The 26541-nt window shown below is 44.9% G+C and overlaps 1 protein-coding gene across 1 annotated transcript in view; it reads left to right on the top strand.

Annotated features, from left to right (window-relative positions):
* SGSM2 (small G protein signaling modulator 2) overlaps window positions 1–24141 on the top strand; it is a 128456-nt gene extending 104315 nt beyond the window's left edge. The window contains exons 14-24 of the mRNA XM_063146762.1: window positions 2272–2336; window positions 2811–2956; window positions 4120–4248; window positions 6572–6748; window positions 7860–8261; window positions 10760–10884; window positions 12529–12611; window positions 15837–15946; window positions 17782–17878; window positions 20752–20919; window positions 24053–24141. Of these exons, the coding sequence (XP_063002832.1) occupies window positions 2272–2336; window positions 2811–2956; window positions 4120–4248; window positions 6572–6748; window positions 7860–8261; window positions 10760–10884; window positions 12529–12611; window positions 15837–15946; window positions 17782–17878; window positions 20752–20919; window positions 24053–24141 (1591 nt within the window). The remainder of the gene's footprint in view (window positions 1–2271; window positions 2337–2810; window positions 2957–4119; window positions 4249–6571; window positions 6749–7859; window positions 8262–10759; window positions 10885–12528; window positions 12612–15836; window positions 15947–17781; window positions 17879–20751; window positions 20920–24052) is intronic.
* The last annotated feature ends 2400 nt before the right edge of the window (window positions 24142–26541 follow it).

Genomic DNA, 26541 nt, shown 5'->3' with positions numbered 1-26541 from the left:
CGTCTAGAAAAAGTGCCATGAGTGAGAAAAAGATAATAGTAATAAATTTATTTCTTACCCACCTCTCCCTCTGGATCACGGTGGGGTACAACACAAATGCAAAACACCATAAAATACAAATAATTGATTAAAAACATATAAAACTAATACATTATTAAAAGGCAACACATTATTAAAAGGCAACTTAAAATTCAAGTGGGTAGGCCTGCCGGAAGAGATCAGTCTTACGGCTTCCTTAAATTCTGGAAGACTGTTAAGTTGACGAATCTCTCCCGGCAGGCCATTCCACAGTCTGGGAGCGGCAGAAGAAAAGGTCCTCTGGGGAATAGTTGTCAGCCTAGTTTTTGCTGACTGGAGTCAACCCTTCCCAGAGGACCTGAGTGTGTGGGGCGGATTGTAGGGGAGAAGGAAATCCCCCACGTCACCTGGACCCAAACCATGTAGGGCTTTAAAGGTGGTAACCAACACTTTATACAAAGATAAACCTTACAATATTGCCTATAATATAAAAAGCATTTACATACAAACAAATAACCAGACAATACATACACGCACACATATAAAACAATTTTACAATTATTAAGATCCTAGGAACCAATTAATGGAATTAAATGTGTGTGTCGGGGGGAGAAGCAAGTTCTTCATCATCCCTGTGCATCACACAAATGGGCATAGAATCATAGAATCATAGAATAGCAGAGTTGGAAGGGGCCTACAAGGCCATCGAGTCCCATGCGTGACTGCACATCCCATGCGTGACTGCACAGATGACCACTCCAAGAACCACAGCTGCAGGTGAGCGACCTGTGCTTCTCCCAGATGCCCTCCACAACCACGCCGTAGGGAGCTGCCTACTACCACATGCATCTAGCCCAGTATTGTCTGTTCTGAGTAGCAGCCATGGCTCTCCGGGGTTTCGGGCAGAGAGAGGAACTTTCCGGTCAGTTGCTATTTGACCTTTTGCACCAAGGGGGGAGCAACTTGTGGTTCACCCAACCAGGGATGGGCAAACTCACCGGGGTCCAACTCGTGGGGCGATTGCCTCACCGCTCCATTCACGCTGCTCCGTTCACGCCTTTACTTTTGCATAACTGGGGCCTTTACGGCCAGCATTTACACAGAGGGAGGAGTTATGCGATTTCCAGAGCCTCTGTTGTCGCACACAATGGAGGCCCTTGGTAGGAGTGGAGGGCTGCCAGGCCCTCACTTGACCTGCGGGTTCATGAATGGGCTGCAGGCGTCGGATTGGGTCCTGGCAGGGGGTGGGGAGGCAATGCAGGGGAGTCTGTTGGACTTCTGGACCTGGTTGGGTGCCTGAAACCTCCCTCTTCCCAATGTGGTTGGGTTGCAACTCCTGTCATCCCTAGCCTGCATAGCCAGTGGTTGGGGATGGTCAAAGTTGTTGTCTAATAACATCTGGAGAGCACAAGTTGACTACTCCTGTTTTAAGCCACGCATGTGCCCTACCACTGAGGCATGGCCCTTCTCGTCGTTAGACATCACTTTTAATCTGGGTTCTATCGTTAGCTGTATTTCTTTTGGCAGAAAGGCAGGATACAAATAAACAATAAATAAATTACAATTCAAGATAAATCAGCATCAGCTCATTGTATTAATTAATTAAGTTGTTCATTAATCAATTTGATTTGCATAAATTTGCATTTGGGGGAAAAAAAAGAATACTTCCAAAGGAAAAACGAAGCGCACTTTGTTTTTAGATGATGCTCAGCTCTATCACAGCAACCATTATCTCCATTGAGGCATTTATTTATTTATTTATTCATTCATTTACTGTATTTATTTATTTTGCTGCACTTTGTCCTTTCTCAGGAGGGAATGCCGCGTCTGTGAAAGTGCTTGCCATCTGCATTTTTTTAAAAAATAAGTTCTTGCCCCCCAAAAATACTTCTTTTCTTGAACCTGCCAATCCGTTAATTTGATGCCACCGTTTTAGCCGTTCAAAATGTTTTTTTTTATCTGATCGTCTATTCAACGAAACGTTGCAGATGATGGCGAAAAGAGCCCGTGCAAAGCTGTGGCTAAACTAAGTGTTGGCAGGTTAAAATCACACACACCCCTCCCCAATTGGCCATGAAGCCTACTGAGATACTTAAGAGATAGTTATTGGCCCGTTTAACCTTGCAGGGTTGTTGTAAAGATGAAAAAGTGGGGAGGGGGGGAACCTCCCCCATGTACACTGTCCCAAACTCTTTTTAGAAAGAGCAGCATAAAAGAATGTAATTCATCAGTTTTGGATATCTGTTCCAACAGGACCCCTCTGAAAATGTTGTGTGAAAGTATGAAGAGACAGATTGTTTCCAGAGCTTTCTATGGATGTAAGTGCCTCTCGGGGGTTGGGCTGTATGTGTTTTGCCCGCCCATCAAACTAACTCAGCCTTCCCCAACCTGGGTCCCTTAAAATGTGTCAGACTACAACTCCCATCTTCCCCAGCCAATATGGCCATTGGGGCAGGATCAAGCCTATGGTGCACAGGGAGATTTGGAGTTCTTTTTTCTTTTCTTTTTTAACCCTGCAGTCTCGCTGAAAATCTCTCTCTCTCCCACCCACAACTGCTATTCGATAATATTCCATTGGTGTTCATGGAAACTTCCCTTCTGAGGGCTAAAGATGGTTTTTTTTGGGGGTGGGGGAGTTGTATTAGTGGTAATATGTGGCATGGGGAAAGCATTAAAGTCCTGATACACTATAGTCCCTATACTATTGCAAACTCCCCCTTTTCTTATTGTTTTGAAGAATAAAAACCATGCATGTTAAGTAGCTGCATGTTCTCTTCTCTGCTTCCGTGCAGGGCTTGCCTACTGCCGTCACTTGTCCACAGTCCGGACTCACTTATCGGCTCTGGTGAATCACACGATCATCCCACCAGACAAACCCACGGGTGCTGTGGGAGGCCTGTCGAAAGAGGTCTGGAGCAAATATCAGAAAGACAAGAAGGTAAAGCTATGCTTGATTATCCAGTTCATAGAATCATAGAATAGCAGAGTTGGAAGGGGTCCCCAAGGCCATCAAGTCCAACCCCCTGCTCAATGCAGGAATCCACCTTAAAGCATCCCTGCCAGGTGGCTGTCCAGCTGCCTCTTGAAGGCCTCTAGTGTGGGAGAGCCCACAACCTCCCTAGGTAACTGATTCCATTGTCGTACTGCTCTAACAGTCAGGAAGTTTTTCCTGATATCCAGCTGGAATCAGGAAAAACTTCCTGACTGTTAGAGCAGTACAACAATGGGTAGACCTGCAACCAGGAGGACTCTCTCTAGGGCTCTCTTTCTCTCTCTCGTACACATCACACATGCTACTTGTCGCAGCTGTTATACCCTGCTTCTTTCCAAGTGATACAGAAACGGGGGGGGGGGGGGGAGGATGGCCAAGGAGGTTCTCTTAGCACCAGTTTTCCCTGATCGAAGGAGCAGTGGCCATAGTGTGGGATTTGCTGTTGAGGGTATTTTGATTCTGGAATCACAGGAAAAGAGGATAGAGTGACCTTTTCCCAGTCATACTGACCAGAAGCTGGTTGGGGGATATGACTTGATGAAATTGATGGCCAGTAGATTTATTTATACAAGAGATATATACAAGATTGATATATACAAGATATATTCCGTGTCCAGAGTGCAGGACACGGAATAACAGGCTCAAGTTAAAGGAAGCCAGATTCCAGCTGGACATCAGGAAAAACTTCCTGACTGTTAGAGCAGTACGACAATGGAATCAGTTACCTAGGGAGGTGGTGGGCTCTCCCACACTAGAGGCCTTCAAGAGGCAGCTGGACAACCATCTGTCAGGGATGTTTTTGGGTGGATTCCTGCATTGAGCAGGGGGTTGGACTCGATGGCCTTGCAACTCTACTATTCTATGATTCTATGACTTCTACACCCACCACCTAATAGATTTGTAGAATTTGCTGCATTTCATTGGCATTGGTTAATTTATTTTTTAAAAGCCATCTAAGTTAGTAATCACCACCAATATAAGTTAATTGTGCCTAGCTGAAGGGGGGGAGGGAACCAGAAGGGCTTTCCTGGAGGCATCTGGATGGTCACTATTTGGCAGAGCACATGCTAATTTTCTCATAACCTCTCTCTCTTTCTTTGCCATGTCAGAATTACAAGGAGTTGGAGCTCCTCAGACGGGTTTACTATGGTGGGGTGCAGCACGAAATCCGAAAGGAGGTGTGGCCGTTCTTGCTGGGACACTACAAGTTTGGCATGAACAAGAAGGAGATGGACCGGGTGTGTACCTGCAGCAGAGATTTAAAAAAGGGTTTTTAAAAGTTGATATTTTTCTTGTTAATCCACCATATCTACTTCCAGTTTTGTCACACAACTGAGATCTGAGCACTACACAAGAGCATTTCCTTTTCTGGTTTTCTGCTACGTAACCTCTAGGTGGCAACATCGTATAGTGGAAATAGCTCAAACACACAAGAGGAAATCGTGCTTTCTTTCACTTTCACAATTAAATGCTGCATTTTACCTGCTCTAAAAAAAAAACCTGGTTAGACGCAGAAGCGAAACTGGAGGGTCACAGCATCATCTAAAGAAACCATAAACAACCTGAAAAGGGAATGACGAGCGTGTGATAAATGCCTCATTTAGAAAAGCCCTGAGCTGGTTTTGTTTCAGCTCCTTGGGGATACTGTGGGCATGTCTACACCAGCCCTATATCCTGGGACTGTTCCTGTGCATCCAAATGCCACACAGGGGATCCCGGGAGCAGGAGGGGCCTCATCTAGAGTATTGTGTCCAGTTCTGGGCTCCACAATTCAAGAAGGACGCAGACAAGCTGGAGCGTGTTCAGAGGAGGGCAACCAGGATGATCAGGGCTCTGGAAACAAAGCCCTATGAAGAGAGACTGAAAGAACTGGGCATGTTTAGCCTGGAGAAGAGAAGATTGAGGGGAGACATGAGAGCACTCTTCAAATACTTAAAAGGCTTACTGTAACTTCAGCCCATTATTCCATGTCCTGCACTCTGGGATGATCGAGAAGAGATCCTGGCCCTCCTCTGTGTTGCTCATGGCAACATTTGCAGCTTTCCTGAACCCTCACAATTATTTTCTATCCCAAGGGAGGAATGCTGTAAAGACTGTGTGACCTTGGGCTTCTGGCTAGGAATGACCTGTCCTGCTACAGACCGGATGATTATTAGGATTATTAGGATTATTATGATTATAATTATAATGATTGCCTATTAATGCCAGTGGCTGGGCTGAATTATTTGAGACTGCAGGTGTGGGATTCTTTGGCTGAATGCACCTCCATTTCATAGAACCCTAGCATTGGGGGGAACCTCAAAGGTCATCTAGTTCACCCCCTCCCATCACTGTAAGACATCCACTGCTATGCCCCCCTTCCAGATCTAGGACTCTGTGATCCCCACATTGACACACTTTCTTACCCCTTTCACTCTGTGCAAAACCAGTAGGACGTATTTCTTTACTGCATCTTCTTTTGACTTTACATCTTCATAAGAGAAAATATATTATTACTTATATTAAGTATATGAAAGTGTTTCAAAAGGGGGAAATCTGCCAGCAAAGACAAGGAAAATCTTCACCGGAAGAACTTCTGGCTTTCTTTTGGCTATCAAAGGCTTATAGAATAGTAGAGTTGGAAGGGACCTATAAGGCCATTGAGTCCAACCCCCTGATCAATGCAGGAATCTACCCTAAAGCATCCCTGATGGGTGGTTGTCCAGCTGCTTCTTGAAGGCCTCTACTGTAGGAGAGCCCACAACCTCCCTAGGTCACTGGTTCCATTGTCGTACTGCTCTAACAGCTAGGAAGTTTTTCCTGATGTCCAGCCGGAATCTGACTTCCTGTAACTTGAGCCCATTATTCCGTGTCCTGCACTCTGGGATGATGGAGAAGAGATCCTGGCCCTCCTCTGTGTGACAACCTTTTAAGTATTTGAAGAGTGCTATAATATCTCCCCTCCGTCTTCTCTTCTCCAGGCTAACATGCCCAGTTCTTTCAGTCTCTCTTCATAGGGCTTTGTTTCCAGACCCCTGATCATCCTGGTTGCCCTCCTCTGAACACACTCCAGCTTGTCTGCGTCCTTCTTGAACTGTGGAGCCCAGAACTGGACGCAATACTCTAGATGAGGCTTAACCAGTGCTGAATAGAGGGGAACCAGTACCTCATGCGATTTGGAAGCTATACTTCTATTAATGCAGCCATATCGCTTTTCTTGCAGCCATATTGCACTGTTGGCTCATATTCAGCTTGTGATCTACAACAATCCCAATATCCTTCTCGTTTGTAGTATTGTTGAGCCAAGTATCCCCCATCTTGTAACTATGCATTTGGTTTCTTTTTCCTAGGTGTAGAACTTGGCATTTATAGCAGCTCCCTTGCCGTTAAAGTAGAAGTGACAGCTGTAATAAATAATGTACAGTTATAAAATAAAACATGCAAGGCGTAAGAGGTCAGGCCTCTTACAATCAGCTATTGGAATCCTCATAGTTTTATCCTGTTGCCTTTTCAGAGAGCAGCTTCCTGACCACCTTTCTTTTCTCCCCCCCACCTTTCCTTTCCCTTTCTTTCTTTGTGAAGGTGGATGAGAAAATCGCACTCCAATATCAGAAGGTTATGGCTGAGTGGAAAGCCTGCGAGGTGATTGTGAAACTCCGGGAGAAAGAGTCTCAAACGGTCACCAAGTTTTCCTCCGGCAGCAGCATAGACAGCCACGTGCAGCGGTTGATCCACAGGGACTCCACCATCAGCAATGACGTAAGATGATGTTCCACTTGTTCAGGCCACGTGTCGTAAGAACACCGGAGGAGTCTTGTTGGATCAGATCAAAGGCCCATCACCTAGTCATAGAATCATAGAATAGCAGAGTTGGAAGGGGCCAGCGATGAGTTCTACAGGCTGAGGGGAAACAACAGGCTCTGTGACTCTTTATATCCAATAGTGGCACCCTATTGGGCCTCCAGCATCACCTGACCTCCCAAACCAGGAGGATCATCACGGGCTATGGTGACAGTCTCCCAGCTGTAATGGCCTGTTGTTCCTTCCTCTGATCAATGAACAATGCTGCTGCTGCTCCTCCTCCTCCTCCTCCCCCTCCTCCTCCTCCTCCTCTTTCTTCTCCTTCTTCTTCTTCTTCTTCTTCTCCTTCTCCTTCGCTACCTCCTCCTCTTCCTTTCTTCTTCTTCTTCTTCTTCTTCTTCTTCTTCTTCTTCTTCTTCTTCTTCTTCTTCTCCTTCTCCTTCTCCTCCTCCTCCTCCTCCTCTCTTCTTCTTCTTCTTCTTCTTCTTCTTCTTCTTCTTCTTCTCCTCCTCCTCCTCCTCTCTTCTTCTTCTTCTTCTTCTTCTTCTTCTTCTTCTTCTTCTTCTTCTTCTTCTTCTCCTTCTCCTCCTCCTCCTCTCTTCTTCTTCTTCTTCTTCTTCTTCTTCTTCTCCTCCTCCTCCTCCTCCTCCTCCTCCTCCTCTCTTCTTCTTCTTCTTCTTCTTCTTCTTCTTCTTCTTCTTCTTCTTCTTCTTCTTCTTCTTCTTCTCTGTATAATAATAATAATAATAATACAACTGGATATGGGCAAAAAACTGTCCTTGAAGAGCTGGTTGCAAACACTATTATTTGAAACCGTATACTAAACGATTGATTGTCTTTTTCTGCAGATGACGATCAGTCAAAACTTAGGCAAACATTCATTCACATTCACTAAATTTTTTCATTATTCGTTATGAGCACTTCCAGGTTTTCTTCAAGATTGTTGTCGTTGTCGTCGTTGTATTGGGTGTCCCCTGTAGCCCTACAGACCTTCACATCCCTGCCGGAAGCATCCATGATCAATGAACTTCTTTTTTTCTTTCTGCACGATGTCCGTCTTGCCCTTCAGGTGTTTATATCCGTAGATGAAATGGACTCCGTAGGACGAGACCTGAAGGCCCGGGAGGACCCGTCTCTGGCTGGGGTTTGCACCGATGCACCAACTGTGGTGGTGGCAGTAGAGCAGCAGTCGGTGGAATTCGACTCCCCTGATTCCGGGCTCCCTTCTTCCCGGAACTATTCTGTCACGTCGGGCATCCTCTCCAGCATCGATGATGGGCAGAGCGTCTGCTTTGAGGATGGGACTGAGGAGGAAGCTGGCACTGACCCGCCGAGGCCTGATCTAGACCATGCTCCCCAAGCTGAGGGCTCGGAACCGCAGGGATCCGGAACAGAGCAACCGCCATGTTCTCAGATGGACTATAAAGCATCTACAGAGGAAAGCATTTCCGTGTGTTCTGCGGCTTACACGGTAGGTTATTGCTAAGGCTCACTGTGTGTGTGTTTGTGTGTTGAGGTTACAGGTAGGAGGATCTTTATCGCCTCCTACTTACTTTGTGCCCCTTCCCAAATACTGCATTCGTCATCTGAGGCTCTTCTTCAGATTATCCCACTGTCTAATAAAAGCACGGACAGAAGGCCTTTTCAATTGTGGCTCCCTGTTTATGGAATTCCCTCCCTAGGGAGGTTCGCCTAACATCAACAGTGGTATCATTGTCTTGCCTGACAAAAATGTTTTTATTCACCTAGGCATTCTGGCACATAGTGACCGGGTTCAGACAACATGATAACCAATGGTGGTTTAAATAGCCATCGGTTGTTTATTTCATAGAATAGCAGATTTGGAAGGGGCCTACAAGGCCATCGAGTCCAACCCCCTGCTCAAGGCAGGAATCCATCCTAACGCATCCCTGACAGATGGTTGTCCAGCTGCCTCTTGAAGGCCTCTAGTGTGGGAGAGCCCACCACCTCCCTAGGTAACTGGTTCCATTGTCGTACTGCTCTAACAGTCAGGAAGGTTTTCCTGATGTCCAGCCGGAATCTGGCTTCCTGTAACATGAGCCTGTTATTCCATGTCCTGCACTCTGGGAGGATCAATAAGAGATCCTGGCCCTCCTCTGTGTGACAACCTTTGAAGTATTTGAAGAGTGCTCTCATGTCTCCCTTCAGTCTTCTCTTCTCCAGGCTAAACATGCCCAGTTCTTTCAGTCTCTCTTCATAGGGCTTTGTTTCCAGACCCCCGATCATCCTCATAAGCAGCTGTGATTGTGTTCTGGAAACAGAAGCACCAGCCATCTAAGCAGGCCTCCTGGGAACCCCATAGACCCCTCATTGAGTTCCACGATGAAAGAAATGTGGGATAGAAGTGAGCTAAATTAAAACTGCAATAGGCACCGAGCAGATACCTCTGAGGACTGAGGAGGGTATTTCTATAACCAGGGTGCCAACACGGCAAAGAACCTGCCCTTGCTCACCTAGACCCAGAATAGGGACTCGGGTGACGCTCTCCGTAAGTGGGCGTGTTTGTACAGAAAAAGGCTGCCCACCTGATTTGCTCTCTAATCACCTGTCTTCCCCTGTATCCAGATCAAAAGAACTAGCTGTATGTATATAAACATATCGGTGTGAAATGTTCCTAAAAGAAATGTAGAGACAAGAACTGTAACAGCAGCACTGTAACAGACGCGGTTGTAAATGTTCATTAAAAGTTACGTCCAAAGGTATAAATTGCATTGTATGCAATTTTAGAAAACTTGGCAGGAACATGAGTCTCTTTTTATCTTTCGTCTTTCTCTTTCTTCTGTCGTCGTCACCAGATTTGCAGAATATAGGAGCTCCTTGGAGCAGGAAAACTTGTCTCATTGCTTATGCTACTCTGTAACGTGCTTTGTATATGGAGGGATGGCGCTATGCAATCATCATAATAAAAACTGTCCATACGATTGCCATTATTTATTACTTTTTTACTTTCCAAGGAGCCCAGGGGGGTGCGCACAGTGTCTTCCCTGCAATTTTACCCTCACAACAACTTTGCAAAGTAGATGAGGCTGAGAAGGAGAGGCCTATGGTCACCTAGTATGCTTCAGAGCTGAGTGGAGATTGCTAAAGTGATGTGTCGTTGGCCTCACTACAGACAGACAGACATGAATATATATGTGGCCTTCTCTTCCACCCTCTGGAAAAGCCTCCCTCGTGCAGTTCGGGAGGTAGAAAATGTAACCTCTTTTAAACGCCTCTTGAAAACACACCTTTTCACATAGGCTTTCTCAGGCCTGTGACTGGCGCTGGATTTATTTTGTTTTTACGTGGTATTTTTAAACGTTTATATTGTGTCGCGTCGCATTTATTTTACGGCTTTGATTGTGACCTGCCCAGAGAGCCTGGACTATTGGGCAATATAAAAATATAATAAATAAAAATAAATAAATACACACAACACACACACACACACACACACACGGACAGGTGCAGCAGAGTTGGCCGTCTGTTCTCTTCTTCCAGCATGGTTCTACAAATTAGCATCCGTTATGCTATTAATCGTAGAACTGAGTAGCTTCCACATGGAAATCCTACAGCAGCCTTCCTCAACCTGGGGCGCTCCAGATGTGTTGGACTGCATCTCCCAGAATGCCCCAGCCAGGCTGGGGCATTCTGGGAGATGCAGTCCAACACATCTGGAGTGCCCCAGGTTGAGGAAGGCTGTCCTACAGGAACCTCAAGTTTTCATTTTGCAGAAAATATTAGGTTACTAGTCCTCATTGCCTGTTGATAAACGGGTGTTGGCAGCTTTTGCTCAGGCCTTGCTCTCTTTGAACCATTATGTCTGTAGCGGCATCTCTCCTCCTGTTGACGTGCAGAAATTTATTTTTAAAAAACCCAGATACGTAAAATCCCCTCGAATCTCAGATACAGCAGATCACATCTCTTTTGTTCAGCAGTACGTTTGTGACTTTTATATGTATCTTCTAGATAGAAATGTTGGACACCGTTGCCTTAAACTTGCATAGAATTGATAAAGACGTGCAGAGGTGTGATCGGAATTACTGGTATTTCACAGCCGAGAACCTGGAGAAGCTGAGAAATATTATGTGCAGGTAAGTTAAACCTAAAGGTCGCCAAGTTTAGGTGTGAGGGCACAAGGGTCAGAGCTTGCAATCTCTCCGCTGGTGCCTTTTGGAGCACGGGGTGAAGCGCAGTAGAATGTGTGTGGGGAAAGGGTCCCACGAGAGAATTGGAGGCTACACCTCAGGGGCGGAGCATGCTCCTTTCCTTTCAATGGTGCAGGAGTATTGCCTGCGCTGTTAAAAGGAAAGAAACCTAGGACGCCATTGAGCTGCCTTGCCATAAATCCCAAGTATATTAAAATATATATTTACTATGCCTGTGTTGTCTTAAACATTCTCAGGGCTCATCTACACCAAGCGAGATATTCCACTATGAAAGGGGTATGAAAGCAGTATATAAAAGGCAGGAGCCACACGACTGCTTTAGAGTGGTATTGAAGTGCACTGACAACTGTTGGGGCCCATGATATCTGCAAAGGCCATCAGTGGGGGAGGAAGCAGCAGCCGCCAGGGTCCAGCTCCAGCTCAGAGCCCCCTCCCTCCTGCTACCAACTGTCTCTGCAGAGGCCATCAGCAAAGGAGGAAGCAGCAGCCAGGCACCTCTCCATCGTGCCTGGGTCCAGCTCCAGCTCAGAGCCCCCTCCCTCCTGCTACCTACTGTCTCTGCAGAGGCCACCAGTGAGGGAGGAAGCAGCAGCCAGGCACCTCTCCATCGTGCCTGGGTCCAGCTCCAGCTGAGATCCCCCTCCCTCCTGCTACCAACTGTCTCTGCAGAGGCCACCAGTGAAGGAGGAAGTAACAGCCAGGCACCTCTCCATCGTGCCTGGGTCCAGCTCCAGCTGAGAGCCCCCTCCCTCCTGCTACCAACTGACTCTGCAGAGGCCATCAGTGAGGGAGGAAGCAGCAGCCATGCACGTCTCCATCGTACCTGGGTCCAGCTCCAGCTGAGAGCCCCCTCCCTCCTGCTACCAACTGTCACTGCAGAGGCCACCAGTGAGGGAGGAAGCAGCAGCCAGGCACCTGTCCATTGATAGTAAGCCTGTGGGCAGGGACTGTGAAGAAATATTTTTGGAAGCCACCATGAGAGCCTTTTTGGGCTGAATGGCGGGATAAAAATACTTAAATAAAATAAATAAATAAAATATATACCATATACTGCTTTCATACCACTTTCAGAGTGTTATATCCTGCTTGGTGTGCTGTAGATGTGTCCTGGGCCCCAACAGTTGTCAGTGCACTTCAGTACCACTATAAGGCAGTAGTGTAGATCCTGCAGTGCACTTCAATATCACTATAAAACAGCAGTGTGGCTCCTGCCTTTTATATACCACTTTCATACCCCTTTCATAGTGGAATATCCTGCTTGGTGTAGATGAGCCCTCAGTTGCTGCTTCTCAAAGAAAGTACGTATTGAGTGCAGTAGTTAAAAAAATGTGTTAGAATGAATAAACTGGCTAAGAATGGACCCTGCAGAAAATAGTTCTCCTGTTTGTTTTAGCTTAAGTGAAGTTCCAAGTCATTTTTGTGGATTGTTTAGAAGGGTACCTGCTTCTTTTTAATTAGGAGCAGCTCATTTTAAGAGGTTTTGTTTTGTGACTTTGTTTCTCCCCCCCCCTTTTAAGAGGTTTTGTTTTGTGACTTTGTTTCTCCCCCCCCCCCCCCCCCCCGTTGCAGTTACGTTTGGGAACATCTAGATGTTGGCTACGTCCAAGGAATGTGTGACCTTCTAGCGCCACTCATGGTTATCCTCGATAAGGGTAGGAAACCCACGTGCTGTTCTTTGCGGTCTCCATGCAGTGCTATATCTCTTTTATACCATATATACTGGTAGTGGTCTCAGTTCTCCAAGAGCCAGTCCTTCTATAACCAAAATGGCACCACCCCCACACAAGGCTCTGAGGAAGCCCTATATCTGCAAGAGTCGTGGTGTGGAGGAACCATCAGGGGCCACAACTCCCCTGTTGAAACAGCTCCACTGGCTTCCAGTCTGTTTCCGGGCTCAATTCAAATGCTGCTTATGACCTATAAAGCCCTATATGGCTCGGGTCCAGGTTATTTGAAAGAACGTATTCTCCCTTATGAGCCTGCCCGGGCTTTGAGATCTTCTGGAGAAGCCCTTCTTTCAGTCCCACCATCTTCACAGGCACACCTGGTGGGAACACGGGAGAAGAGGGCCTTCTCGGTGGCTGCTCCGGTGCTCTGGAACTCTCTTCCCGGGGAAGCCAGGCTGGCTCCCTCCTTGATGGGCTTTCGGAAGCAGGCAAAAATAAGTCCTCAGTCCTGGGCCCAGTGCTCTTCAACATTTTTATTAATGATTTGGACAAGGACGTGCAGGGAACGCTTAACAAATTTGCAGATGAAACAAAATTGGGTGGGATAGCTAATGCCCTGGAAGACAGAAACAAACTTCAAAGTGATCTTGATAGGCTGGAGTGCTGGGCTGAAAACAACAGGATGAAATTTAATAGGGATAAATGCCAAGTTCTACATTTAGGAAATGGAAACCAAAGGCACAGTTACAAGATGGGGAATTCTTGGCTCAGCAATACTACAAACGAGAAGGATCTTGGAATTGTTGTATATCGCAAGCTGAATAGGAGCCAACAGTGTGATATGGCTGCAAGAAAGGCAAATGCTATTTTGGGCTGCATTAGTAGAAGTATAGCTTCCAAATCACGTGAGGTACTGGTTCCTCTCTATTCGACCCTTGGCATTCAGGGAGTTGGCTGGGGCATTCTGGGAGTTGTAGTCCAACACATCTGGAGCGCCCCAGGTTGAGGGAGGCTGCCATAGTGTGTAATACTCAGTCAACCAATGAAGCTGAAGGCAGGAGATTCAGGACAGACAAATGGAAAAATGTATTCACGCAGCGCTTTGTTAAACTGTGGGAACTTTTTGCACAAGATGTACTAATAGCCACAAACTTGGACAGCTGGAAAATTGGAAGATAAGTTTATCAATGCCTACTATACTCAGACAAGACTGAAAAACATACAAAATTATACGGGGAAAAGGAATGACAAAATCCATGGATGTGAAAAATGAAGTTTTATTCTTCCAAGAACCCCAACGTGTTTTGGCCTTGTACTATATATTTCTGAGCCTTCTGCAGGGACTGTAGACAATACAACACATTAGTTTATGTTTGTATATAAGACATTTAAAATATTCCACTGCATATACATGTTGCAACTGTGCTTCTGTATACTTAACCAATTTTTTTTTTTAAAAAAATGTAGCCTGTAGAGATCTCTTAAAAATTTATCCCTCCAAGGTTAAATCCTGGAACTGGTGACATGAAACAGCAGTTTATATACGTTCTCAGATATGCTCATAATAGTGCTGATTAAACTCAAGGTCTTTTATTTCTCGATGTGTACCACTCTCTTAGGGAGTGTCTAGAAAACTGTGTACTTTAGAAGAAGGAAAGGAAGTTCAGCCCTTCTTTCAGGCCGCAAGGATCAAAGTTTTCACTCTTAAAATCCATTCCAAGTTCTTTCCTTAGCAGGTTCTTGTGGTTGTCTGTGGGGAGTTTCTGCAGTGCTCCAAACCTGATATCTTTTACAGAGTGAATTTGTCCTAAAAAGTGACTTTCCGCGGGGGTGCCCTATTTTTTATTCCTAATATTACAAAGGTGTCCCCTTATATGTATTTTGAGATCCCCGGGCATTTTCTCCACATAGAATTTATTGCAGGGGCATTGGGGGCCATAAATCATACCGCTGGTGTTGCAAGTAGTAAATTGTCTTGACGTATTTTGTGTGGTCGGCGTGATCCTCAAATTCTGTCATAATGGGCAGAACGGTCACAGGAAGAGAGCATCCTGTGGGAGCTGTAGTTCCTGGTGTGGCATTAGAACATGTCTGTTTACGCTCTCTAAATTCACCCCTCAACGGGATGTCCTTGAGATCCCTCATTCTTTTAAAGGAAATCAAAGGCATTATCTTGGCAACCCCTGATCTACTGGATAATGTGCCAGTATTTCATTACACTTGAATGCCACATTGTGCTGGTGAGCTTTAGAGGAGACATCTGCTTGGCCACTGTGAGAAGCAGGATGTTGGACTACGTAGGCCTTTGGTCTGATCCAACAGGGCTCTTTTTATGTTCAGTGAAACACTCCACGCTGCAACATTTCGTTGCAGGAACCACTTGCTGCATTAAATTATATTACAATCCCTTTGTTTTTAGATGATAAAATGCAAATGTTGCGGCAGCTACCATCTTAGAAGAAACATTTTCCCCCTTCTCTCACCTTCTAAGACGATGGCAGCTGCCTGCGACATTTATAAGTACTTTTATTACAAATCATATCGAAATTTTAAAACATGTGCTTTGACAACACCTTTTTCGTGAGCAAAATACGTTTTTACCCAATCTATCTCACCAGTTAATTAATGAAATATTACTGCCCTCAAAAATAAATGGACTTTCTTTCTAGCAAAGGGCCCGTTCAGACAACACACTGAGCCATGGTTAAGCCGCTAACCCTTTTGCAGCAAATGGTTAGTGTCTAAACCGTGGTTATATAGCCACCATGGTTAGGAATGGTTCACACGACACGCTAAGCCAGCCTTCCTCAACCTGGGGCTGGGGCATTCTGGGAGATGCAGTCCAACACATCTGGAGCGCCCCAGGTTGAGGAAGGCTGCACTAAGCCATAATGTTTAGCTCAAAATACTTAACTACCGTGACTTAGAATGTTGTCAGAACAGATTCTATTAGTAGCGTTTGTAGATTAAATCATGACGTTATCTCAAAAAGCACCTTTATTGAGGCTTTTATTCAGATTTTAATATAAATGTTTGATTAACTGGTTTAGGCGGCAAACATAAACGCACTTACTACGGAGTAAGTGCCATTGATCACGGAAGGGCTTAATTCTGAGTAAGCATTTATAGGATTGTGCTGTTTATTGGTCAAAAGACAAATTAGTAAACTATTTGTAGTGTAATCTAACCTCTGTCATGGATTGATTTCAGATGAGCTGGCTTACAGCTGCTTCACCCACCTAATGAAGAGAATGAGCCAAAATTTCCCCAACGGAGGTGCCATGGACATACATTTTGCAAACATGAGGTCCCTTATCCAGGTGGGTCCTTGTATCCAAACATGTTTAGTTCTTTCCACCCTTCTGAGGTTCAGGGTTCAATCAGTGTGATGTAGTGGTTGGAGTGTTGGTCTGGAACTCAGAAGATCCGGGTCCAAGCCCCCACACAGCCATGAAGCTCACTGGGTGACTTTGGGCCAGCCACTGCCTCTCAGCCTAACCTACCTCACAAGATTGTAGTTGTAAGGATAAAATAGAGAGGCGGAGGATCATGTAAGCCACCTTGGGTTCCTTCCAAGAAGAGAAAAGGCAGGATATAAATGTAATAAATAAATAACAAAAAACAAACCCATACAAAACTAAGAATAGAACCCAATTTAAATACAACACAGATGCAAATCCACAAAAAGCAGCCCTAAATCAATTATCAATCAAGACATAGAATCATAGAATCATAGAATAGCAGAGTTGGAAGGGGCCTACAAGGCCATCGAGTCCAACCCCCTGCTCAATGCAGGAATCCACCCTAAAGCATCCCTGACAGGTGGTTGTCCAGCTGCCTCTTGAATGACTCAACTAAAGTCCACAACTATAACCCATCAAACGCTTTACCTAGTATCTAAGGGCGAAAGTAATCCAATCACCTACAAGTAGCCCAGGATGGATGTCAGCCCTCCTGCTAATCTTCCAGCAATGATGACAGAAAAACGTCCTGACTGTTAGAGCAGTACGACAATGGAACCAGTGACCTAGGGAGGTTTTGGGCTCTCCCACACTAGAGGCCTTCAAGAGGCAGCTGGACAACCATCTGTCAGGGATGCTTTAGGGTGGATTCCTGCATTGAGCAGGGGGTTGGACTCGATGGCCTTGTAGGCCCCTTCCAACTCTGCTATTCTACAATTCTATGTTTGGAGGCCTCCTACTCGCCGCTGTCATCACTGTATTGTCGCTTGCTCGCTCCCTCTGGGCCTCAACACCCCAACTGTCAGGTAGGAGATGAGCAGGCAATGTCAGAGCGGAGGAGAAGTAGCAGCAGGGATTATTATTATTATTATTATTTATTAAAGTAAAGGTGTCGAACCTCGTTCAGACAGAGGGCTGAGTTTAAGTTTGGAGACGTTCCCCAGGGAGTTGCATTCCAGTGGTGGGCAAAGCCAAAGGGAAGAAGGGAAGGGACAAAAATACCAGCTGTTGTAGCTTAAGGGCACAATCCCATGAATGTTTAGATGGAAAAAAGTCCTACACCTCCCGGCCTTAGCAGAGGCATTCCAACTGTTGGAATGGCTGAACTATCTGCAGTTGGGAGGGAAGGGGCGTGGCCAGGGCAAGGGGGCGTGGCCACCTGGGGAGGTTCTACACCCCTGGTTCAGAGGCTCTGGGAAGGTGATTGGCAGTGAGCCCCCTGCAGTAGTTTTAGTCTCAGCCCATGACCCAACAAAACCAACCCGATACTGCATTGCGGCAGGGGAGGAGGCAGACATGGTGCGGCCGGTCCGGTGCATTTAAAAAGGGTTTCGTTGACTGAAATTCCTTCACAATTCCTTTGTGGGCCTTCAAACATTTCTACGTCCTCCCAAGGCGGCGGAGGAGGTTCCTCCCTTGAATTGTCAGGGTCTTTCCCTCCCTGGATTGGAGCTTCTGGAGTCCAGGCAACCTTGGCTGAAATCACGTGAATCAAGTGAATCATTGACATTAAAATCAGAGGACCTTACAAATCACAGATAGAAGAGCTGGGCTGGAGAGCATTTGCTTCATCTGATAGTATCAGCTTTTCCAAAGAGACTTGGAGGTTCTTTCTTTCTTTCTTTCTTTCTTTCTTTCTTTCTTTCTTTCTTTCTTTACCGTGTGCTTTTTTCTTTTCTTTTTTAATTTGTAAGATTCTGGATTCTGAGCTCTTTGAACTGATGCACCAGAATGGAGATTACACCCACTTCTACTTCTGTTACCGCTGGTTCCTGCTGGATTTTAAAAGAGGTACGATTTTTGAGCCTAATATCAGTGGTAAAATCATAGCATTTTAGAGTTGGACGGGAGCTCAGAGATCATGTAGTCCAACTATATGATTCTGGGCACCACTTTTCCAGAAGGACATTGACAGGTTAGAACAGGTTCAGAGGAGGGCAGCAAAGCTGATACAGGGACTTGAGGACATGCCCTATAAAGACAGGCTACAGGAACTTGGGATGTTCAGTCTGGAGAAAAAGAGGCTGAGGGGAGACACGTTAGCAGTGTTCAGGTACATCAAAGGGGGCCACGCGGGAGATGGTCAGGAGCTATTTTCCACGGCCACAGAAATTAGGACCCGAAATAACGGGTATAAGTTACAGCTACCCAGATGTCTATTAAATATAAGGGGAAACGTCCTGACGGTAAGATCTGTACAACAGTGGAACAGTCTACCTACGGAGGTTGTGGGTTCTCCATCTGTGGAGGTTTTTAAGAAGAGGCTGGATAGCCCTCTCTCATGGATCGTTTAATCGGTTTTCCTGAAAATTGCAGAGGGTTGGGCTATATGATCCTTGTGGTCCCTTCCAACTCCACAATTCTATGCTTCTATGAACTCCCTGCTCAATGCAGGTTCCGTAGATGCAGGATGTAGCTGCAGCATCTGGACAAATGGCCGTCTGCCTAAATACCGCCAGCCTCAGAGCACCCAACGCTTCCCGAGACACTCTGTTCCACTGCTGATCAGCTCTTAATGTTAGAAGTTTCTCCTAATGTTTAGCCAAAATCTGTTTCCCTGCAATTCCCTGTCCCCTCAGTTGTCCTAGTCCTGCCCACTGGAACAGCAGGGAACAAGCCTGCTCAATGTGTCGCAGCCCTCCATGATAGAAGGCAGCTATCATGTCGCCTCTTAAACTGGTTAACCAGGTTTAACCATCTCCTGGTTAAACACACCCTGCTCACAGTCTTTATTCTAACACAGCCTTCCTCAACCTGGGGCGCTCCAGATGTGTTGGACTGCATCTCCCAGAATGCCCCAGCCAGCTGGGGCATTCTGGGAGTTGTAGTCCAACACATCTGGAGCGCCCCAGGTTGAGGAAGGCTGTTCTAACATGTCATTCTCTGCTTTAGTCTTTTCAACTCAACTCGTGCTTGGAAAAGCTGGTAATTTAGGTCTGTCACCTGATAAAAGAAATAGAACAGTGCAGTCTTATGCTTGTCGACTCAAAAGTAATTCCCATAGAGTTCAATGGGGCTAACTTACAGGTAAATATGTATAGAATTGCAACTTATGCCGATTTGATTCTGTTGCCGTTCTATGAGAGTTTTGGCCACCTCCACTTTGAAAGTGGGAAAGCAAGAGATAATTTTTTTTGGATACAAATAAAACCATATGTGTTTCAGTTAATTCATTAATTGCTTGTTGTTGTTTTAATGCAAATTTAATCAATCATTCTGAAGGGAAAATATTTAGGCACGTTTTGTTATTAGATGATACACATGTCACAGCAGCAGCCGAAACTCTAGAAGACGCGTTTCCCCCTTTTGCCTCATCCTGAAGTAATGCCTCTTCTAAGATGGCACTTGCTCTCTGCAGTTTTTGAGGCATTCCCCCTCCAAAACCAAAATATGCATCCTTTTTTCCTTCAGAATGAAAAGAATAGAATCTATGATAGAATCATAGCATCATAGCATCATAGAATCAATGCAGAATATATTGATAATAATAGATAATAATAGAATCAGGGCAGAATATAATAATAATAATAATAATAATAATAATAATAATAATAATAATAATAATAATATACACCACTGGCCATGGTAGTCAAAGAACTATGGCAACAGGAAAAGGTCACAATGATTCCGTTAGTCACATCAGTCACTGGCATCACATCAAAAAAAGCATACAGAAAACCTTCAGAAATTGGGCCTACCAAAATACATCCACACCAACACCCAGAAAGCATAGAATCATAGAATAGCAGAGTTGGAAGGGGCCTACAAGGCCATCGAGTCCAACCCCCTGCTCAATGCAGGAATCCACCCTAAAGCATCCCTGACAGATGCCTCTTGAAGGCCTCTAGTGTGGGAGAGCCCACCACCTCCGTAGGTAACTGATTCCATTGTCGTACTGCTCTAACAGTCAGGAAGTTTTTCCTGATGTCCAGCCGGAATCTGAGTTCCTGTAACGTGAGCCCGTTATTCCGTGTCCTGCACTCTGGGAGGGTCGAGAAGACATCCTGACCCTCCTCTGTGTGACAACCTTTTCAGTATTTGAAAAGTGCTATCATGTCGCCCCTCAATCTTCTCTTCTCCAGGCTAAACAGGACCAGTTCTTTCAGCCTCTCTTCATAGGGCTTTGTTTCCAGACCCCTGATCATCCTGGTTGCCCTCCTCTGAACACGCTCCAGCTTGATTACATTTGCATGGAAAAAGCAAGCAATTAACAAATTGACTAAAACTCATATGATTTTATTCATTTACATGGGATATCAGCCCTTCGTTGACAATATTGACTGTGGTTAGATGAAACAATAGCAAACTAGATGGATAAATAGTTCCCAATTTTCTACTCCAGCAGGGTGTCTTCTTGCTGACACTTCTTGGTGTCTTCTTGCTTCGTAGGTCTTCCGCCCTGAAAGGCAGCCAAGGAATATTTTAGATCCTGAGGTCCATTCTAAGCAAAAGGACCAGGGCAGAGACCTGGGACCCCACTCAGCCACCCCCCACACGAAGCGTGTGCTCTATCACAATGTTGTAGTGTCTATGAACTCAGCCCAGGGGTCATTTTATATCTCTCTTAGCCCCAATGGGGGGGAAAAATGTCCTCGAGAAAACTGTTGGCAATGATACGCTTGAGTAATTGAATGCTTTTTGTAATGTTTATTCCTCCCATTCAGAATTGTTGTACGAGGATGTATTTACAGTGTGGGAAGTTATTTGGGCAGCAAAGCACATCTCTTCAGAACATTTTGTCCTTTTCATTGCCTTAGCACTAGTGGAGGCCTACCGAGAGATTATCCGTGATAACAACATGGACTTCACCGATATCATCAAATTTTTTAATGGTAAGGCAGGCGGAGTGCAATGTGGTTTGATTCATTTTCGTTTTCAAGGGCTTTAAACACCCCCCTTCTGTTTGCAGTTTAAGCCTGCGGGCTGACTGACTAACTTGCAAACTAACTTTCTGTTTTAAAGCAAGAAGGGATTTGGAACCACACTTCGGCACTCACAACGAAACAGTGAGAATAGAATGTTTTCATTTCCGTTTGCGCTCACCTGAAGCTGAGGTGGTCAGCCTGCATCTAGCTGGAACCCCTGCGGAGTATAGGCAGGGGATCCCATGGTGGAGCCCTCCCTGTGGGGGGGAAAAAACCCAATACCGCAGAGCAGCTAGAAAATTATCATGTCAAGGGAAAGGGTCTAGTCTGGCATGCTCCTTGACATCCTAGTTTTCTGTGTCTGGGGTTTTCTTTATATGGGAGTCTTGTTTTCTTTATATGGGAGTCTTGATATGGTACTAGACATGTTGACTACCTCTGTGGGAATATATCTAACCAGACCATAAGACAATGTGATGATATAGTGATTAAACTAGGTCTGCAAGAGTTCAAGTCCTCCTCAGCTACAGAGTCCACTCGCTGACATGGGGACAGTCTCTCTCTCTCTCTCTCTCTCTCACACACACACACACACAGGCTGTGTTCAGACGGCACGATAGTCAACGGTGGGGTAATAATCAATTTGACAGTTGTTTATCTAGAGTGTACTCCCCACACAACGTGATAATCAACCGTGGAGTGGATTAGGATCAGCGTTATTATATTGATTTGTATCCCGCCTTTTGCCCAATACTGGGCCTCAAGGCGGTCTTACAAAATTTAAAACATACATTTTAAAACATAGGAAAAGAAATGTACAAAAAAAAAAGAAGTAGTTTAAAATACACAACAAAATGATAAGACATTAACATAGATGGAGGACCAAATTACTCTCCAAAGGCCTGCTGGAACACACAAGTTTTCGCCTGCTTCCGAAAGCCCATCAAGGAGGGAGCCAGCCTAGCTTCCCCGGGAAGAGAGTTCCAGAGCAGCCACCGAGAAGGCCCTCTCCCATGTTCCCACCAAGCGTGCCTGTGAAGAAGGCGGGACTGAAAGAAGGGCTTCTCCAGAAGATCTTAAAGCACGGGCAGGCTTATAAGGAAGAATACAGTCTTTCAAATAACCTGGACCTGAGCCATGAGTTGGCTATTAGTTGAGTTGAATTGGCTATTAGTCCACACTGTGTTGATTCACTCATCCCCTGCTCTCTCCCCCGCCCCTCAGTCCTCCTTTTAGTATCCCATCAGCCATTGCTGCCAGTACTTTGACCGCTCTTGCCTTGTGACTCAGCAGCCAATGAAATAACCAGCGGTGCCCTCCGTACAACACGATAACCAACGGTGGTTCAAATACTCAACTTTGCACAACATTGTTCCTTTGCATGGGTTATTTCGACCAAATAACCAAACGTTGGTTGAAAAGATCCCCACACACAACACGATAACCAACCATTGACCATTTAAACCACGGTTGGTCGTTGTGTTGTCAGACTAACATACCTCAGAGGATCGAGGTGACAATAAAATGGCGTTTGGGGGGGGGGGCAGGATAACACTTCCTTGGGCTCCCCGGAAGAAAGGCAGTATATAATAAATAAATGTAATTTATTTATTTATTTAGTAACATTTATTTAGTTAGTTACATTTATTTATTTAGTTAGTTACATTTATTTATTTACAATAATTTATTTATTTAGTTACATTTATTTATTTAGTTACATTTATTTAGTTAGTTAGTTACATTTATTTATTTACAATAATTTATTTAGTTACATTTATTTATTTACAATAATTTATTTATTTAGTTACATTTATTTAGTTAGTTAGTTACATTTATTTAGTTACATTTATTTATTTACAATTATTTATTTAGTTACATTTATTTATTTACAATTATTTATTTAGTTAGTTACATTTATTTATTTACAATTATTTATTTAGTTACATTTATTTATTTACAATTATTTATTTAGTTAGTTACATTTATTTATTTAGTTAGTTACATTTATTTAGTTAGTTACATTTATTTATTTACAAAAAATTATGTATTTAGTTACATTTATTTATTTACAATTATTTATTTAGTTACATTTATTTAGTTAGTTAGTTACATTTATTTAGTTAGTTACATTTATTTATTTATTTATTTACAATAATTTATTTATTTAGTTACATTTATTTAAGTGTAATAAATAAAATGCCCCTAATGACATCATAGGGTTGTGTGGAGGCTAGTGGGAAATTGGGGAGCCACCCAGGTAACCCCAACACACTCTTTGGGTGCTATTTTCCATGACTGTCTTTTCCTTGGGTCACCACACGTATGATGCAGTTAAGCCTCCCCCCTCTCCCAGGACGTCTGCTCAGTGGACAATATTTGTAAATTTGCCCAGCATTAGTTGTCGGGCGCACGGCTCCAGTTCCTTAACTTCTCCATAGAGATTTCAAACAGCAAGGCTGAGAAAGACTTCGGCTCATAAGCCTATTGGGAAATAGCCAAACTGGTTATCAGAGGCAGTAAGCAGATGTACGGTAGTTGCTGGGAAACATGGGTTGGAGGCTGCCGCTGCACTCATGTCCTTGTAGGTTTCATGTGGACGGCTGTTTGGCCACTGTGTGAACAGACCGCTGGACTAGATGGACCCTTGGTCTGATCCAGCAGGGCTCTTCTGACATAGCTTAGCAGTGCCTTACTGTGCGATTGCACAGGAGCTCATAAAAAGCGCCGCATGTGGCATTCAGCTTCCTGCAAACTTCAGCTTTCATTTAGATTTTCTTTTCAGGTTTCTAGTCCTTATTGTGGTTGTGAAAATCTGCTACAAAGTTACGCAAGCGTTGCCTGTTTAATCTTAGAAGCTAAAGGGAACAGGACTGAATAATATTTCTAGTGATTGGGGTAAAGTTTTGGTGCCCTACAAAATTCGTTGCTTATCCCATTTTAACTAGCAGAAGCTAAATAATTATGCGTCGTTCTACTGGTAGCAAAACCTAGCTTCTCTGGTGCATCTTTTAACATTTTAAGCACAAACGTTGACAGTCCGGGTTCTTATGCTAAGTTTCTTCATTTGTTGCTGTTGTGGTTTTCTCCTTTGTTTGCGCAGAGATGGCTGAGCATCACAATGCCCAGGAGATCCTGAAGATAGCAAGAGATTTGGTCTGTAAAGTCCAAACGCTGATCGAGAATAAGTGAGCCCCCCCCCCCAATGCGCCACGGGATGGAAGAGCAGCCGGCGTGGCTGCCGAAGCCGTTCATGGACCTTTGCGGGGAGGGGAGGGACGGGGGCGGAAGCCTTTTCCTACACTTCTCGCTTCAACCAATGTTTTAAGGGCACCTTCCATTAATGTAGAAAAAAATACTCAAGAGATTTCTAAGACTTTAAACACACAACAAAAGACAACGGAGGTTTCCCACCAAATGAGTTCTGAGTGGTTGTGTGCTGCGCGTGAGAAAGAGGAAGAGAGCGCGAATTCTGGATTTCAGGGCCAGAAATAATTCTTGTGTGTTTTATTTATACGGCTCTCAGAATCGCCACCCCCCCCAGTCAGTCAGTGGGGTGCAGTGGGGAGTGGAGTAACTGTTCTTATATACGCTTCCCCTCCACTGTAATTCTGCATGGTTTGGTCCATTTTTGCCCGCCGTCCGAAGGCGGGCGAAACTCGCTGGCGTTCTCTCCCTTCGGTCAGCAACGGAAGCTCATCGAAGTGGGTGGCGCTTATTACACGCCCCACCAACTACGTGCTTGTGAGAGGAGACCGCAGAGTTCAAGGCGGTAGCGTCCTCCTGGAAATGACCGTGTCTGCCTGATCACCTCGCTGGCCCCAAATGGGAAGCAGCCCTCCGCACCAAGGCGTCAGAGGGTTCCCTTCTCTTCTCCAAGGGATTCCATACTTTGCCTCTTCCTGTGAAGGGTCTGGCCAGAAAACAGAGCCGGGAGGCGGGTGGCAGGGAGATATTCCCATACATTACTGCACAACACTGAGGGCTAGAACTTTGACTTAAAACAAAAAAACACAGAAGCCCAACGGGGCGTTGAATTCTACGGATGCATGGGAGGTTTAGATACAACCCTGATTATGTGAGAGGCATCCTCCTCTATCGCCTATTTTGAGGTTATCTCAGTCTGTAGGCCGGTTGTGTCCATGGGACGTTTCCTGTCTGATGTGAAGATTCTGGCATCTCAGCTCACTGGAGGTGTGTGTGGGGTGGTGGTGGTAGTGTCCGTCCCCTTTGGGCTTAACTGAAGTGTCTTAACTGTGACCACACTCCTAACAGCCTTTGAGCGGGATCAACAGCCGTGGAAGGGAAAGAGAGACGCAACCAAGTTTTGCCCAGTGGAATCTTTTTTCCTTCACCCCATTTTCCTTGGAATGCAAGAAGTTTCATCAGGAAATTGACTTTTTTTTTGTTGGTAACACGGGCATGCTTGCTGTCTCTCCACCCTGTCTGTTTTATTTTGTGTGTGTGTGTGTGTGTGTGCCAAGTAAGTGTTCAACCCGTGCATGGATCTGCTGGGCAGTCTCATTGCAAAGGATCTCGCTTTCCAATTTGTGTATGTTTTCATTGAATGGAAAGGTGAAGTCTTAACAAAACAGAACATCCTTGGTTGTCCTGAAGCCCAAGGGATCGATGTTTTAAAAAAACGAAACACTGCACTATGTTTTTGGAGAATGTATTATACAACACTTTACTATGTAAAAAAGAAAACCCGAACGAACACACAGCCAAAAAAAAAAGAGAAAGAATTTAACTGTGCACACTTTGTTGTACCTGTTTATTATAATGTTCCGTATGATGGTATTTTATCAATATTGTGTACTGCCTTATTTATTTTTGTCAGGAGCAGAATATTTTCGTTATTGCTGAAGAGTTTATCTTTTAAGTGCAACCTATAGATAAAAAAAAATACATACTGTCAAAGCTTTTTCTACTGTGCTCTTTGTCTTCTGTCTGTTTCAAAACTTTAAAAATGCAAATGAGCAAGGGGAGACCCGGCTGGCTCAAATCAATGCCCGAGCTAGCTGGGAGGGGCGAGGTGGAGGAAGGCAGTCATAGGCCTTTTGGGGTAGCCCCCACGCTTCCCATGGTGGCCAACCAAATATCTTCCTATGGCCCTCCTTACTTGCACAACACCAGCATTTTGCGCTCTGGGAATGGAGGTTCTGTTCCCAAAGACCGTGGTTAAGAATTGAGTTCTGCAGATTCTATCTCCTATTGGAATGCAACTGACAAAAGTTTCTCCGAGCTGAAATTTGGCTCTTGGGCTGAACGTGTGCCTGCCTGAACTTCTGTTGTCAACCCGTATCAGCCATCGGGTTGCTTGCCTGCCGCAGGGAGTTTGGGAATGCTGAACAGTTGGTACGGACACTCAAAGAAACATAGTAGAGTTGGAAGGAGCACCACCTTAAAGCATCCCTGACAGATGGCTGTCCAACTACCTCTTGAATGCCTCTAGCATGGGAGAGCCCACCACCTCCCAACGTCATTGGTTCCATTGTCATACTGCTCTAACAGGAAGTTTTTCCTGATGTCCAGCCGGAATCTGACTTCCTGTAACTTGAGCCCGTTATTCCGTGTCCTGCACTGTGGGAT

Source organism: Elgaria multicarinata, chromosome 22 (assembly GCF_023053635.1).
Source record: "Elgaria multicarinata webbii isolate HBS135686 ecotype San Diego chromosome 22, rElgMul1.1.pri, whole genome shotgun sequence".
In the NCBI taxonomy this organism is placed as follows: Eukaryota; Metazoa; Chordata; class Lepidosauria; order Squamata; family Anguidae; genus Elgaria; species Elgaria multicarinata.
The sequence above is the reverse complement of the archived record's forward strand: the minus strand, read 5'-3'. Positions and strand labels throughout refer to the sequence as shown.